Source organism: Herpailurus yagouaroundi, unplaced genomic scaffold (genome assembly GCF_014898765.1).
Source record: "Herpailurus yagouaroundi ecotype Mexico unplaced genomic scaffold, PumYag 166, whole genome shotgun sequence".
NCBI classification, from domain to species: Eukaryota; Metazoa; Chordata; class Mammalia; order Carnivora; family Felidae; genus Herpailurus; species Herpailurus yagouaroundi.
This window is the reverse complement of record NW_024412407.1, coordinates 1,208,835-1,223,984: the sequence shown is the minus strand read 5'-3', so window position 1 is coordinate 1,223,984 and position 15,150 is coordinate 1,208,835. Positions and strand designations below refer to the sequence as shown.

Below are 15,150 nucleotides of genomic sequence, written 5' to 3'. Positions count from 1 at the left end.
CTGCCTCTTGGATGAGCCCAACCTACCGCGCGCTCCGTGCTCATTGGCTCAGGGAGCCGCTGCTCAGGAGCGGGAAACCCGCCTCCCACATTCCGATGGCCCAAGGACCGATCAGTCGGCAGCTAAGGGCGGACCCAATTGGCCTAAACACAAGCCAGTCAAGCCCTCCGGCGGCACAGCGCCACAGAACTTACAGGAATAAAACATCCCGCCCCTGTTCTTCCATTGGTTGGCCGGACCCACCGCTCCCCCTTCACGAGCCCCCACCCCGCGGTCCATTCATTTCACACAATAACGGGCCCAATTGGAGTCAGTTCAAGACCTCGTATGGGTAGGCAAGACTATCCGTCACTTACCCGGAATCGACACCGATCACTCACGCAAACGTCTTCCCTGTTCCTCTGTGGTGAAGCAGGACCACAAGACAGTGCCGCCGCCGCCTTCTGCGCAACGCCAACCGCCCGCCAAAACGGATCCTTCCCTGCGCCTGCGCGACCAATCCTGGGACCGTACCCTTTCTCCGCCCATTACGCCTGCGCAAAACAAGGCACAACTCCCGCCACTACGCAAGCGCTGTAGATTCGCCGCCGTCTCCCGCCCGCCATTTCACGTGTTCCAAGCGCCCAGCGGAACTTCTTAATGCGCTTGCGTAAACTCGCCATTTTACTACACATGCGCTTAGTGGGCGGTCGTTGCAAAAAAAGAAAGAAAACAGTCACCTCATAACTTCTTTCCTAATACATAGTATTAATCATGTTTTGCCAAGTGAGTTGAGCGTAATTTCGGGGCGCGAAGGACTGAAAAATTATTTAAATACCTTAGATACATTCAAATATGAATGATTGGTTGGCGAGCCAATCACACTGGCTAAGAGTAATATTGTTCAGGAACCAATGAACACTAAGGGGTGGAGACTGCGTAGAACGCCCAAACGGATGACGTTACACAGCAATGCGGCACTACAGACCAATAGCAGGGGGGCAGCTGCTGCAAATATCCAATCAGAGACACTCAGGGGCGGAGTCTACCAATGCCTGAAGCGAGGAGGCGGGATAAAAAAGCGAGGCAGAAGGTAGGCTGGCAGATACGTTCGTTAGATTACTCCTTTCTGCCCGTGGACGCCGCCGAGGAAGCATCGTGAAAGTCTCCCCTCCCACCGCCGTCATGTCTAAGTCAGAGGTGAGTAACACGCTCTCTTCGGCCTAATTTTCTTTCTCGCCGTTACTGAATTCGGTGGGATGTGGTTTGGTTTGGCTGCTTGCGCCGGCTCTGGCTCGGCATTTCTTCCGTTGCTGCCAAGGGCCTACCCCTCCCAAAGTTCGGGTCGCCATTTTGTCCTCGTCGTCGCCATGAGGCCGCCGTCTTGCAACACTTAGTTTTCACTCCGGGCTTGTTCCTCCTGGCAAAACCCTTATGCATATTCGATTGTTTTGTTTCCTTTTATTTTTTCACCTTGTATCAGGGGACGATTTTCTTAAGGAGCAGATGTAGTTCTCTATTGGCTCTGTATTCTTCCAGCTCCGTCCTTTTGTTGCGCGTGCGTCGGAGGGAGAGTTGGGACGCATGCGCTCGGGGCTTCCCAGCCCCCAACATATCGTCTCCCCTAATGGGGAGAAGCACGTGGCTTGCGGCGACCCAAAGGAACAATAAGTACTATGTATCATTGTCGTGTAGCTTTGCTTCTCCTAACTGGAAGCTTTTTTGTGTTGTAACCCCCCCCACGTAATGATTTTTTCCCCCGACTCCTAGTCTCCCAAAGAGCCTGAACAGCTGCGGAAGCTTTTCATTGGAGGTTTGAGCTTTGAAACAACCGATGAGAGTCTGAGGAGCCATTTTGAGCAATGGGGAACGCTTACGGACTGTGTGGTAAGACTTAGAAGAGACAAAAGGCCAGTAGGACTAGTTGATTTCTTTGGATTATCTTGTTGTGATTACTTGTGAAGATTGTTAACGGGATTATGGTTGAAAATAATCTGGCAAGGGAAGGTGTGGCTTTAGCTGATTAGAGGCTCCCTTGTTAATTTAGTGGGAAACTGAAGGGCCTTGTATTTACTCATGGTAGAAATGACAGTAGTCTCTGGGGTTTTATTATGTAGTAAATTTTATTAACGTTTCAGGTAATGAGAGATCCAAACACCAAGCGCTCCAGAGGCTTTGGGTTTGTCACCTATGCCACTGTGGAAGAGGTGGATGCAGCCATGAATGCAAGGCCACACAAGGTGGATGGAAGAGTTGTGGAACCAAAGAGGGCTGTCTCGAGAGAAGTGAGTGATCTAGTTCTTTTCTCGGTTATTTAAAAGTGTGCCACTAAGCGGACTTTGCGTTTGGGGATGTTAAACTTCTTAATGATCTTGATAAAGGATAGTTTTATTGGGAAGTAAATTAATTGGGCTTTCTCATTAGGATTCTCAAAGACCTGGTGCCCACTTAACTGTGAAAAAGATTTTTGTCGGTGGCATTAAAGAAGACACTGAAGAACATCATCTAAGAGATTATTTTGAACAGTATGGGAAAATTGAAGTGATTGAAATCATGACTGACCGAGGCAGTGGCAAAAAGAGAGGCTTTGCTTTTGTGACCTTTGATGACCATGACTCTGTAGACAAGATTGTCAGTAAGTCTCCGGGGCATGCAACTCGCTAAGGTTTCTGAAACCCGTGCTGTATTCTAGTCTTTGAGATTGTGTTCTCTTTTAAATTTTTTTTAGTTCAAAAATACCATACTGTGAACGGCCACAACTGTGAAGTAAGGAAAGCTTTATCTAAGCAAGAGATGGCTAGTGCTTCTTCCAGCCAAAGAGGTGAGTTTGTTTAATTAGATCTTACAGGCAACGAAGTCATTCGAATCTGTGGGTTTAACACTTCAAACTTCTCTTTCAAGGTCGAAGTGGTTCTGGGAACTTCGGTGGTGGTCGTGGAGGTGGTTTTGGTGGGAATGACAACTTTGGCCGTGGAGGAAACTTCAGTGGGCGAGGTACGTGTGGTTATATATAGTTTGCTGAAAATTAATAGTAAGCTTGTCATTTGACAATCCCCAGATAACTTGTCCACTTGCAACCTATGGTGGATGTACCTATGGGCCAGCTTTTCCAAAGTTAATTTTTATCCAGGTGTTGTGGCTTCTTACTGGAGGGTTAAGTCTTCAGTATAGAAATCATTTTTGTGACCCAGGGGGGGTTTCAGAAAACTTGAATTTAGGAAGGGTATAATTTGTATGCAGCCAATACACCTCAGAAAGTGGTTAAAACTCTACTTTTTTCCAGGTGGCTTTGGCGGCAGTCGAGGTGGTGGTGGATATGGTGGCAGTGGGGATGGCTATAACGGATTTGGTAACGATGGTAAGTTTATCTTGGGTACGTAGGTGAAAAGTTTGTTTTGGAATCTCTAGAGTAGGGTAGTAGAGCTAAAGTAGTGCATGACCAGCTCAGCTCTGACCATAACCGCATGCTGTGAGCAGGCTTTTAGGTGTTACACTTGCACAGGTTTTGATTGTTGAATACTTTTGTCTTATTGAGAAGAATTGTATTCTTGTAGGTGGTTATGGAGGAGGCGGCCCTGGTTACTCTGGAGGAAGCAGAGGCTATGGAAGTGGTGGACAGGGTTATGGAAACCAGGGCAGTGGCTATGGCGGGAGTGGCAGCTATGACAGCTATAACAACGGAGGAGGCGGAGGCGGCTTTGGCGGTGGTAGTGGTAGGTATCCAGTGATCCAAGTACTTGGTGCAATAGTTAGATTAGCTCTTTAGAGTTTATGATCATAAGGGGATTTGATGCTCTTAAAAAGCATTATGTGGTGCAATGCATGGTGTTCTTTTTTAACGGGCTTGCTAATGCTACCTCCTAGCTTTAAGCTGGGGCCGCCTCACTCCCAAATAAGATAGATGGATAAGTGGATAGTCCTGTCTTTAATCAGAATTAGATTAGCTTCCAGCAGGATTTAGTTGTCTTAACTCCCTTGGGATCCTAGGCACTTAGTTGATACATCCAGCATGTGTTTGCAGTGCCCCGGATGGGCACAGACCTTCAAGCCTACAGAATATATTGCTATTATGCCATGGTAAGTTGGGTAAATTTTATTAAAAGTACTGAGTTATTCAACTGAGTGCCTTGCCCAGAAAAGGATGATTGGAGCCACCAGAGTTTGGGAGGAAGGCAAGCAGATCATGCAACATTTTTTGCTCTGAGCACTAAATAGAATTCAGAACTTAACCATCTTCTCCAAATAACAAATAAAGGTCCTCTTTCCGTTTCTAGGAAGCAACTTTGGAGGTGGTGGAAGCTATAATGATTTTGGCAATTACAACAATCAATCTTCAAATTTTGGACCCATGAAAGGAGGAAATTTTGGAGGCAGAAGCTCTGGCCCCTATGGTGGTGGAGGCCAATACTTTGCCAAACCACGAAACCAAGGTATTGTATATATGTTTATTAGAGGGTGAGGTACCCATAACCAGGTCCAGTAATTTTGGGGTGAGGTGTGTGTAGACCGTGAAAAGCTACAATCTAAAAGCTTTTCAAGAACTTAATCAGATTGGGAAAATCATGTGCGCCCGAACTCAGATCTGAGGCTTTATTGCCCCTGATACAAAAAGTGTTTCTATTTGTGCTTCCAAAGCTTAAAGGGACAAATTCTATTCTTAGGTGGCTATGGCGGTTCCAGCAGCAGCAGTAGCTATGGCAGTGGCAGAAGGTTTTAATTACTGCCAGGTAAGTAAACATCTTTTTATGTTTGAAGTTAACTTTTATAAATGATGATGAATCCAGTAACCCTAATATAGCTGAGCAGTGCAACATAGTTAACATTATAATTGCAGTAAAATTGTGGATATTAAGTTAATATTCAGATCAGCAAAATTTGTGGGAAACAAAACTTGCTATTGGATTGTAGCCTTGAGTCTTAATATGTTTAGATTAACAACTTTATTCCATATTGTTCAACAGGAAACAAAGCTTAGCAGGAGAGGAGAGCCAGAGAAGTGACAGGGAAGCTACAGGTTACAACAGATTTGTGAACTCAGCCAAGCACAGTGGTGGCAGGGCCTAGCTGCTACAAAGAAGACATGTTTTAGACAATACTCATGTGTATGGGCAAAAAACTCGAGGACTGTATTTGTGACTAATTGTATAACAGGTTATTTTAGTTTCTGTTCTGTGGAAAGTGTAAAGCATTCCAACAAAGGGTTTTAATGTAGATTTTTTTTTTTGCACCCATGCTGTTGATTGCTAAATGTAATAGTCTGATCATGACGCTGAATAAATGTGTCTTTTTTTAAATGTGCTGTGTAAAGTTAGTCTACTCTGAAGCCATCTTGGTTAACTACCCCAACAGTGTGAAGTTAGAATTCCATCAGGGTGATGCCAGGTTCCATTTGAAATTTATTTGCAACCTGCTTGGGCACAGAAGCCGTTGTCTCCACAAACATTGGTGTGGTTGAACTGACAGTTAATGTGTTGTGACCTGGAGTTCACCGTTAAAAGGGTCACCCAAGCAAAGTCCTGGAGTTTATTTGGTTATTAATATGATTGTTGGCACATCCTATGCAATATATCTAAATTGAATTATGGTATCAGATAAAATTATAGATGGGATTAAAGCTTGTGTATCGTCCATTATCATGTGTAATCAATAAACGATTTAATATTCTCTTGAATGGAATGACAACTGTATGGATTTGGGACTGGCAGAGCTTTGGACTTTCCCTACCCACTACCCCTCATAATGTTGAATGCTTCTATCACGATTCAAGTTCAAAACTCTGCCAGAGAATAGAAACCAGCTGCTGGCTAATGCCACCCCATAAGTCCACAGATTAGAAGTGTTTGGGAGACCTTTTTAAACTGACCAGCACCAGTAAGAATATCTTCTTTTTAATACAAAAACAGGCTTACATTAAAGGAAAACAGCAGTTTTGTGGTTGGGTGGGTCCTTAATAGAGGTCTATAGATGAACTGTACTAATTACCGATTTGGACATTAAAATTGCGGAGATGGGGAGGCAACTTACTATATTCACGCTAACTGCAGTTTTCCTTTAAATATGGTACATCACACAACCATCCTAAAATGTTAATTGTATAGAAAATGATTTCTGAAGCCTTTTTACAGTCACTTAATATCCAATCATTGTTATTTGTTACATAGGTTCTTTTGAGCCCTTCCTTTGGTACCCTCAATTTCAGTGCCATTGTACCTGGTAGCATAGAGAATTGTTTATCACTAGGACTGTGTATTCCCTCCCAATTTCGTGGGTGTGTTACTTGGAAGTTTGGGGAGGAGGGCGGAGGGGGGAGCGGGTGGGAGGTGGGTGGGAAAGCATGGGTGATAGTTCCGTGAGTTTGATATTGGCTGAGTTTGCAATGGCAGGTGGAACCTTAACTATTGAGGGAGTTTGCAGATACCTCAGGATTCGTGACAATGCCTTTAAAGATCCAGGAGAGATGTTCAGCTACTAGGAACTGCTAGCAAGCATAGCGCGAATGGCTCCGAGCTCAGACACTCTACAGCTGAGAGTAGACACTTGTGGTATGTGGAGTACAGATAAGCCAGGGGCAGGCCACGGCACGCTCCATGAAAGCTAGGAGGGAGTGAAGTTTCAGTGACCATCGCGAGAAAGGAGGCAGACAAGAGTAAGGCACACCTGACTCTTAGGACTAGCAGTCAGAACCAGGAGAAAAGGTTTTATTGCTATGCTGGTAGGTAAGAACAGATTTTACTTCCATCCATATAGTGTTCTCTAAAATCCAGTTTTCTGTTAACATTAATCCTTCATATATTGAGCCAAAACTAGTCCAGTTAAGCTGAACTTGGTTTTTCTGGAGATGAATTTTCTTAAATTGACACCCTAGATTTGGTGGCTCCCAAATGAAGGAAGTAAACACTTTAATTCTGTGACAATATAATTTTGCCCTTTAATTTTATTTCCTACCTTCCTTTGACCCATTTCCTTAAAACGATGGCTCAAAGTAATGTGTTAGAATCTTCCCAAAAGTCTGGGGGGAGGGAGGGTGGACCCTTTTGGGGAGGGGGAGGTGGGGGGTTTACCCTGAGCTGGGACTTGGTCTCCCAAAAAGCTAGTTCTAAAAGTTGTTTACTTTTCTAGGGAGGAGTCTGCTACTCCAGGCTAATCAACTCTCTTTAAAAATATAAAACAAAACAAACTCATCTGTCCAAATTTATGGCTAAAAGGTAAGCTGTTTACAAACTTAACAGGCACCCAGAGTGCTTGGTATTGCCAGAGTAGACCGTGACGAGCTGTACCTGAGAACAAAAACTTTCATAGTCTGGTCTAGTAAAAGGCCATAGCCAGCAAAAAGTGATTAAAGCAGCTGGGTTCCCAGTCAACAGAACAGTATAATTGTAGGATCTTCCAAATGCTTATGCAAATGCCTCATAACTTTTTTTTTTTTTTTTTTTTGGCAGGAACATCCTTATGAGGACAACCTTTATCTGAGCCACTGCACTTCATTTTCACTACCATGTAGTTGTTAGCTGTTCTGCAGCTTGAATTAATCATTCAGTTTTATGAATGGACTTTTTAAATAAAATTTCTTTTGATTTCGACTTGGTTCTGTCTTGTTTCGTTCACTTTCATGATATGGTAAATCAGAATTTTTAGCAGAGTTGAAGTCTTTCCCCTTTGTTCCTTTCTAATTCTTACTTGGATCCTTCTAAACTTAAAGTAATGGGGGTGCCTGGGTGACTTCAGCTCAGGTCATGATCTCACAGTTTGTGAGTTCAAGCTGGGCTCTGTACTGACAGCCTTGGAGCCTGCTTCAGATTCTGTGTCTCCTTGTCTGCCCCTCCCTTGCTTATGCTCTCTCTCTGAAAAATAAACTAAAAAAATAAAGGAACAAGCAAGACCTTATGTAGGTGGGTAAAGAAAGGTAGAACAACATAAACACTTTAAAACAAAACCACAGGTTGAGTTGAGATTAGGGAGGAACAATTGGTTTGAGAGAGAGGGAGACAGAATCCGAAGCAGGCTCCTGGCTCTGAGGGCAGTCCAGAGCAGACGGGGCTTGAGCCGCAAGATGGTGACCTGAGCCAAAGTTGGATGCTTAACCATTTGAGCCACCCAGGCATACCAGGTGTTACTATAGAAGTTTTACACTATCAGGATCCTGGTTTAGTGAAAGCAAAAACTGGCTCTGAGCGCAGGAGTAAATCTTAGCCTAGTTAGAAGTAGGGTGTTTACAGTGGCCTCCGCAAGTATTTATTGCCAGCTATCTCCGGTTCCTAAAATATCTGGAACCAGGATTAGAGGAGTATGGAAGGGAAGGAAGTCTCCGTGTTTCCAAGGTAATCAAAAGCTTGGGCGCAATAATATAATCCCCTAGCAAATGCTTAACAAATGTCCCCTAATGCTAAAGAAAAGGTTATCCAGCCTCGATTTTAAACCTAGCAAAAGAGGGGTATTGAGCTGTGAATGTATAGGCAGCCTTCACTTACCACAGTTTTAAGAATCAAATTTTGAAGGGGCGTGGGTGGCTCAGTCAAACATCCCCGTTTTTGTTCAGGTCATGCTTTGAGGATGGTGGCATCAAACCCTGTGTCAATGTCAGTCTGAGCGTTGGAGCCTGCTTAAGATTTCTCCCTCTTGCCCCTCTCCCCATTTCAGGCTCTTTAAAAAATCTAATTTGTGACATGAAGTTACAGCAACTCAGGCCACCAGACTGCAAAAAGCGTTCCTATTAAAAGTGAGGTTAATGCCTCTTCCGTTCTGTGTATTTTGCTACATGTTTTACAAATACAAGATTGTTAAAAAATCCCATACTCTTTAGATGAGGAAAATTACCTTGTTGAAGTTCTACAATCTGAAACATATAACCCAGGTCACAGTCCACCGGTGTTCCACCCGTTGCTTTGGGTAGCCACGTACCAAGTTGTGTGCATACGTGGTGGTCTTCCGCACTACGGTATATCTTGAGCGCTTGGCATTTCTCCTGTTAGCTGTTTGCATCCCCGGTGTATCTCCAGAACTCAGGTGCTCAGTAAGTGTTGAATAAATGAAGGTCTGATTTTGCCTCCGGGTTAACCACTTTTGTGAATTTGGTTAGAAGTAAAAAAAAAAAAAAAAAGTCACTGCCCGATGTTCCCTCAGGTGAACTAATCCAGTTTTTGTTTTTTTAATATTTATTTATTTTTGGGAGACAGAGTGCAAGCAGGGAGGGGCAGAGAGAGAGGGAGACACAGAATCTGAAGCAGGCTCCAGCCTCCGAGATGTCAGCAGAGCCTGATACGAGGCTCAAACCCACAAAGTGTGGGATCATGACCTGGGCTGAAGTCAGACGCTTAACGGACTGAGCCACCCAGGTGTCCCAAACTAGTCCAAGTTCTGAACAGCTAATCCCAGGCTCTGCCCTTCACAACTAGATCCGACGTTTTCAATTTTTTTTTTTTTTTTTAAAGTCAACAAGTTGTCTGAACTGTTTTTAAAAGATCAACTAGGAATCAGCTTTTAAGTTGCTTTCATTCCCTAAACCTAGGCTAGAGACCATGTTCCTGAGAATCTATAGGCATAAGGATTCCACACCTCTTTTGATCACTGCCTTTTATGTCTCACAACTGTCTATGAGAACTTGAAAGTAAGTTTTCCTTGTTGGAATGGAGCTAGTCAAATTGAATAGAAAGGTAAATAGAAGTAAAATACCCTAAAGAGGTAATTGGTATAATTCAATGACTAGAAAGATGGGGAACCACCTGACTCTAACTTAGGAGATGAAGGTGTCATGTCAAAAGTTTGGATTTTGATGTGATGGATTCTGAAACTTGTTTCTATATGTTTCTTTTTGAGAGACTGAGGGCCAGAGAGAGAGAGAGAGAGACCAGAGAATCCCAAGTAGGCTCTGCGCAGAGCCTAAGGCAGGACTCGAACTCACAAACTGGGAGACCATGACCTGAGCCCAAATCCAGAGTCAGATGCTTAACCAACTGAGCCACCCAGGTACCCCAGATTCTGACATTCAATCATGTTCTGCTTCAAGAGAAAAATAAGAGGCCCTAGATCTTCAAGGATCTAGAAAAGGGAGGGCCCCAAACAAGAGCAGGGTAATGTGTCTAACATAACCAAGGAGATAGAAAATGTTACCAAAATTCATATCCTGCTCCATGCTGGAGCAGATTTTGCCCAGACTTGGGTATGAAATCCCTTGAAACTCTGATGGCCAATCAAACTATCTCATTCCAATCAAGACCATCTCAGTCTTCTGAATAGAGCTCTGGCACAATCATGATGAGGAAGTCCTGCGGAAGTAGACAGCAGGGAGAGAACAAGAAAAAGGCCTGTGGGCATTCTAGGCTTTTCTGTTGCTCCAAAGATTGGGAAAGGAGAGGCCTAAACTTCAGAGACCTTGCACCGAGGGTGCAGTCAGTTTGGGCCGCAATCTCAGCTCTCTGAATCCTGGGCCACCAGGGAGGGTGGGCTTCTTCAGATCATCCATGGCGCCTGGCTCTGCAAAAGGAGATTAAGCAGGTAGATCTCCACACTGCTCAAGCCCAAATTTCTTGCATACCTCTCTCATACAGAGCTGTAGGGGAAAGAAACGAGCCTGGCAGGGTTCCCTCCCCATCACCACCAAGCGGTGAACTTGAAGTGCTCAGCTCTCGAGAAGGAAGACACAGTGGAAGGCTATTAGTGTAGAGCGCTTTATATATCAAAGCTCAAACAAGAGGAGGAGGTTGCAGCCCCGGGAAGCTGAATCACGGCAAAGAGATTCCAACCCTCCCCTCACGTGCTTGTCTCAAGGCAAGCCTTCCTGAACACGCTGTGGACCCTCCAAACGCCAGGTTCTCACTGTCCCCTTCTGGTCTAGAGAACCCAGTTCCTTCTGGGCCTCAGGGTTGGGGAGTACCTTAATCGGAAGGGACTAAAGGAAATCTCCATCACAGTCCCACCCCTTCGGCCAGCTCAGTCTGTGGCCTCCATCTTGGTCCCCCGGGGCACCAGGAAGATGGCCCCATCAGCGGCCTGTTGCAAAGCATACTCTTCAGGGGAGTAGCTGTTGCCGGCTTCATCCCGCAGGTGCTGGAATATGTCACAGTACAGCTCTGTCAGCTGTTGGCGCATGACCTCCAGGGTCCGGTCGGCCTCCCCTCTGGCCCGGAGGAGCCGCTCCCGCTCGCTGCCCAGCCTCTCCAGTTCCCGCTCCAACTGCACGATGGTCTCCAACTTTCTCTTGCGACAGTTCTGGGCGGCCACCTTGTTCTTACCCCGCCGTCGGATGTCCCGGACCAATGCCAGCTGGCTCTCCGTCAGTGGGTACCGCGCCAACAGCTCATTAAAGTCATCTACCGGCAAGTTGACAATCTTGTCCGTCGGGAAGGGAATCTTCATGGCCAGGGCCCGTCGCTCATCCCGACTCCCCGCCTCCCCCCGTGCAGTGGACTTGGCCCGCACAGGGCCTGAGGAGGGTTCTAAGGCTAAGGGGGTCTCTGCAGGTGGCAAGGCATAGTTGGGGTGGGCTAAGGAATTGGGCATAAGTGAGTAGGGGTACTCCACCGGGTACATCTCTACATACTCGCCGCGCCGTCGGCCAGCCTCTGTCCCCTCCAGCTCAAGAGATTCAGCATCGCTATAGTTGAGGGATAATCCTGAGTCAGATTCTGGGTCTTCTTGAGGCTTGGGGGGCCCCCCTGGCAGCCCAATGTCCAGGAGAGCCAAAGGATCTGAGAGGGGCTCACTGAGCAGACCGGAGAGAGTCAGTGGCTTGGAGACTGGTATGGCCATGTTGCCATAGGAGTATGAGGGGTCTGGGACATGAGATGTGGGTGCTGGGAGCTCATAGGGTGGTGGAGGAAGGGAGAAGCCAGCATCTGGGTGGATTGAGCAGGGGCAGTAAGTTGGAGGCGGTGGGGGTCCAGGGTATGGGGCCTGGGCAGGGGGCTCAAACGACGTCTCACTTGGAGCATTTAGTCCCTGCAAGAAAAGCCATAAAGAAGTTTTGGAGACAGGCTGAGGAAGAGAAACCAGCTCTCTCTCAGGATCAAGCTGGGTCCTTCTGAAAGACACAGTGAGATAATAACAAGGGAACAGAAAGGTGCTAAAAAATCACCCAAAGCTTCTTGTAAGGTTGCAGCGCAGCTATTTTAAGCAGAAAGCAGCTTAAACTTGAATGAAAGTCACTGAAGTCCGACTTCAGAAAAGACTATCTAATGTTGCAACAACATGGAATCTCCTCTTCAGAAGTTCTGACTGGGTTGAAATGGCTGCTCTTCCTTTATTTCCTTCAGGAACACAAGAAGTGGTTATCTATAATGACCCCCTCAGACGCCTTTCCTGCTATGGTTATCTGGGGTCAAAGGGTCAAGTTCAGACCCTGGTCATGCCCTGGGTGCCCAGCAGAGGGAGCTGCTGCATGGGAGGAGGGCTTAGGGCAGATCCTGAGGACCCAGGCACAGTGGCAGGGGAGAGAAGGGGGGGTGGGGGGGCAGGCAGAGCCAGGTCTGGGGGCCAAGAGGCACCTTGGGGAGCTGGCACTAGCTCTACCCTCTCCTCTTCAGTCCCTCTGTCCCTGCCCAGGTGCAGAGAGGAGGAGAGAACATGCTGGAAACAGAGCCCCCAATCCACATGGAGGAGCCACCGTGCTCCAGCCCAGCTGGGGACAAAGGCATCATTGTGAGGCCAACAGACACCCCTTTGTCCAACTAGCAGGAGGCGAGGACCCCGTCATAGTCTGACCACCCCCCTTCCCGAGGCCCCTGAACTATTGCTCTACTACCTGAGGGAAAGGGGCCCCGGCATCTGAGGGCAAGAGGAGGAAATGAAGGAAGAAGATGGGCAGAACTGGAGGAGAGGGGGTTCAGAAGGGAAGAAGGTGAGAAAGGGTAGGCGGGGCAGGAGGTGGGGTAGAATGATGTGAGCAGAGTGGCTGCTGGGAGCGCTTACACCCCCCAATCAGATTCTTCCACCACTCTTATCCCCTGCTCCTCTACACCCCTTTCCCCTTAATGTTCTGGTCTTTCATCCGGATCCCCCTCCTACTCCGACCCTTCCTTTTCCAGTCCCTGGAAGCTTCTCTGTTTGCTCCAGTCCCCTGCCTTCGTCCCAGCCAGCCTCCCTGCTTCTCTGCTCTTCCCTCCCCCAGGTTCCCCCAGCCCCGCTCACCTGCAGCTCAGTGATGGACATGATCTCTTGCCAGGTCAGTTCCATCTCGCCCAGCTCCAGAGTGGGCAACTGTGTCACCCTGTTCCTGCTCTGCTGGGGAGGACACGGGGGCATCCTACTGGGCCAGGGCCTGGTCCAGGGTCCCCAAAGCCCAAAAGGCCCCTGCAACCTGTGGCAAAGGAGAAACAGGCTTTGAAAAAAGAAAAAAAAAAAAAGAGAAAAGAAAAGGCCCCTCGAGTGCCCAGCAATTTTGTCCTGCCTCCATGGAGAATTCCCTGCAGCCTCGCCTGAGAGAAGGACAGGCCTCATCCCCCCCATTATGTTGTCCTCGTCAACCAACTCCTTAAGCAAAGGCTTGTCTGCGGTGTGATCTCTGCCTCACCTGCTGTGGCTGTAGTCGGTTCCTTTGGGAGCACAGTAGGGCTTCACCTTCTTTTTCAGACAAGACGCCTCCTTCTCTTCCTCCTACTTCTTACTCCCCCAAAACCGTATCGCTGGGCAGGGCAGAAGTCACATCTTCTGGTTTGTTTTGGTTTGGTTTTTTTCCCTTGTTCTGGGGCAACATCAGGGATCACTCTGGCTTTCCTCCTCTGTCCTCAGTTTTCCTCCTCTGTCTCATGTTCTCAAGATGAGAGTAAGTGCTTGGGGATCCCCAAGGAGTGTGTTGTGGGAAGAGCCAAGCAGACAGCCCCTCCCCTTCTCCGAGATATGGCCCAGGCCTGGTGGCTGATAGCAGCCCTGCCTTCTCCTCCTATCCTGGCTCTGGGCTCCCCTGCTCGTGCCAGATAAGAGGTTTATCAGCTGGAGGCAGCAGAGGAGGAATGGTCTCTGGGTACACTGGACCTCTCTGTCCTATGTCCCTGCAGGGTCATCTCAGCCATACCCCAACCCACACAGCCAGGCTTCCAGGGTTCCTAAAGGGACAATCATAGCAGAGACCTATTAAGAACTACCAAGAACTGCACTGATGTTTTCACTATCGTTACTAGTTTATGAGATTGATTTTCACCAAGATCCTATAATGTCCATTCAGAGAGTGACACCCAACCTGGGAAATAACAGGCTCAGGTCTGGAACATACTAGCTAACTCTGCTAGCCTGTACTGGCCTCTCAGACCCCTTCCCATCCCACTCTTGTGTGTCCATACTCCGGTCCTCTATTGGTGGTCTACATCCTATATTGGCCAGTCAGTTCTGTGGAATCTCTTTTCTCCTCTTCTGGGGAATAGCCTTTAGAGCCTTACATACATACACACTCCCCTTCACACACACACCCCACCCCCCGCTTTCTTTGATGTGGGCTCTAGCTGCTGGTCGGCCACAAAGCAGCAGTGTGAGGTTGGGCAAGGCCATCGCACTACTCTGAGCTTCTGTTTCCTCATCTATAAAACCAGGGAGTTGGATAAATTGAACTCAGAGGTCCCTTTCTGCGTGGGCAGCTTAACATTCTCAACAAACCCTCACCCCTGCCTTCATCTTCCTCTTTATCTGCCCCTCTCCTCATCCTACCTCCCTATTCCCAACACCCATCTCCCTGCATCTGTTCTCTCTGCCTTTGGCAAGAGATTCCAAGTAGATTTTGCAGGGGCCTCCCAATATCTTAGGGCCAGACCCAGCACCCTACCCCTGCCATATAAGTAAAGGCAAGCAGGCTAGGGGGTGGAGAAACTTCTGAAAGGACAGAGGATAGGACTGGATGACTTCAAATTACATGACCTTAGATCATCACAAAGATGGCCTATCACAGCTATCTAATATGGAATTCACTCTTTGACTTACCCCAAATTAGCAAGAATTACAAATTATCCTTTTAAAGCTGGATCTACCCTAGCCCTTGCCCCCACCTCTTTGTTACAGTGCTATCCCCAGAGCTGGGAGCTGGTGTAGGCACAGGCCCTTGGCCAGTGGGCAAAGTGGGTGGGGTGTTTATGTCTGTCCAGGATGCCATTTCAACACCGGAACCCCACCCTCCCCCACCCAGGTTCTGGAGGAAATTGCCCAAAGGCAAAGTGAATGGAGAAGGGGTTTAGGGGTTTAGGGGGCAGGGAC

At 47.3% G+C, this 15,150-nt stretch overlaps 3 protein-coding genes and 1 long non-coding RNA gene across 10 annotated transcripts in view; 2 read left to right on the top strand and 2 right to left on the bottom strand.

Annotated features, from left to right (window-relative positions):
- Nucleotides 1–489, bottom strand: part of CBX5 (chromobox 5) — a 45,322-nt gene extending 44,833 nt beyond the window's left edge. The window contains exon 1 of the mRNA XM_040487903.1: nucleotides 357–489. The gene's annotated coding sequence lies outside the window, so the exon portion shown is untranslated. The remainder of the gene's footprint in view (nucleotides 1–356) is intronic.
- Nucleotides 490–1,047: 558 nt separating this feature from the next.
- HNRNPA1 (heterogeneous nuclear ribonucleoprotein A1) lies at nucleotides 1,048–7,559 on the top strand. 4 transcript variants are annotated; one of them, XR_005794352.1, is made up of 12 exons: nucleotides 1,048–1,179; nucleotides 1,750–1,866; nucleotides 2,118–2,264; nucleotides 2,404–2,614; nucleotides 2,708–2,800; nucleotides 2,881–2,973; nucleotides 3,263–3,337; nucleotides 3,534–3,692; nucleotides 4,254–4,409; nucleotides 4,641–4,706; nucleotides 7,099–7,184; nucleotides 7,419–7,559. XR_005794352.1 is itself a non-coding variant. In XM_040487901.1 (11 exons), the coding sequence occupies exons 1-10, from the start codon at nucleotides 1,165–1,167 to the stop codon at nucleotides 4,694–4,696; spliced, it is 1,122 nt and encodes a 373-aa protein (XP_040343835.1). In that variant the 5' UTR covers nucleotides 1,048–1,164; the 3' UTR covers nucleotides 4,697–4,706; nucleotides 7,099–7,559. The 4 variants fall into 4 exon arrangements, 3 of the variants coding, with proteins under 3 accessions (XP_040343835.1, XP_040343834.1, XP_040343836.1); XM_040487901.1 differs by having other exon boundaries at nucleotides 7,099–7,559; XM_040487900.1 differs by lacking the exons at nucleotides 7,099–7,184; nucleotides 7,419–7,559 and adding an exon at nucleotides 4,941–5,650.
- Nucleotides 7,560–10,629: 3,070 nt separating this feature from the next.
- Nucleotides 10,630–15,150, bottom strand: part of NFE2 (nuclear factor, erythroid 2) — a 7,156-nt gene continuing 2,635 nt past the window's right edge. For 2 of the 4 annotated variants that reach the window (XM_040487895.1, XM_040487898.1), the window contains exons 2-4: nucleotides 13,484–13,595; nucleotides 13,102–13,270; nucleotides 10,630–11,913 (exon numbers count right to left, since the gene is read on the bottom strand). In XM_040487895.1, coding sequence (XP_040343829.1) covers nucleotides 10,906–11,913; nucleotides 13,102–13,215 — 1,122 coding nt within the window. In that variant the 5' untranslated portion in view covers nucleotides 13,216–13,270; nucleotides 13,484–13,595 and the 3' untranslated portion in view covers nucleotides 10,630–10,905. Of the gene's footprint in view, nucleotides 11,914–13,101; nucleotides 13,271–13,483; nucleotides 13,655–15,150 lie in introns of all 4 variants that reach the window. The other 2 variants (XM_040487896.1, XM_040487899.1) reach the window with 2 other exon arrangements.
- The window catches only part of LOC121038448 (uncharacterized), a 13,587-nt gene continuing 10,702 nt past the window's right edge, over nucleotides 12,266–15,150 (top strand). Inside the window, exon 1 of the long non-coding RNA XR_005794351.1 lies at nucleotides 12,266–12,811. This is a non-coding gene — a long non-coding RNA (uncharacterized LOC121038448). The remainder of the gene's footprint in view (nucleotides 12,812–15,150) is intronic.

What these genes read in the sequence shown, in the direction of transcription:
- HNRNPA1 (XM_040487901.1), top strand. An exon ending in AGAGGGCTGTCTCGAGAGAA is followed by an intron (nt 2,265 to 2,403) that starts GTGAGTGATCTA and finishes CTTTCTCATTAG; the next exon opens with GATTCTCAAAGACCTGGTGC. An exon ending in CTCTGTAGACAAGATTGTCA is followed by an intron (nt 2,615 to 2,707) that starts GTAAGTCTCCGG and finishes AATTTTTTTTAG; the next exon opens with TTCAAAAATACCATACTGTG.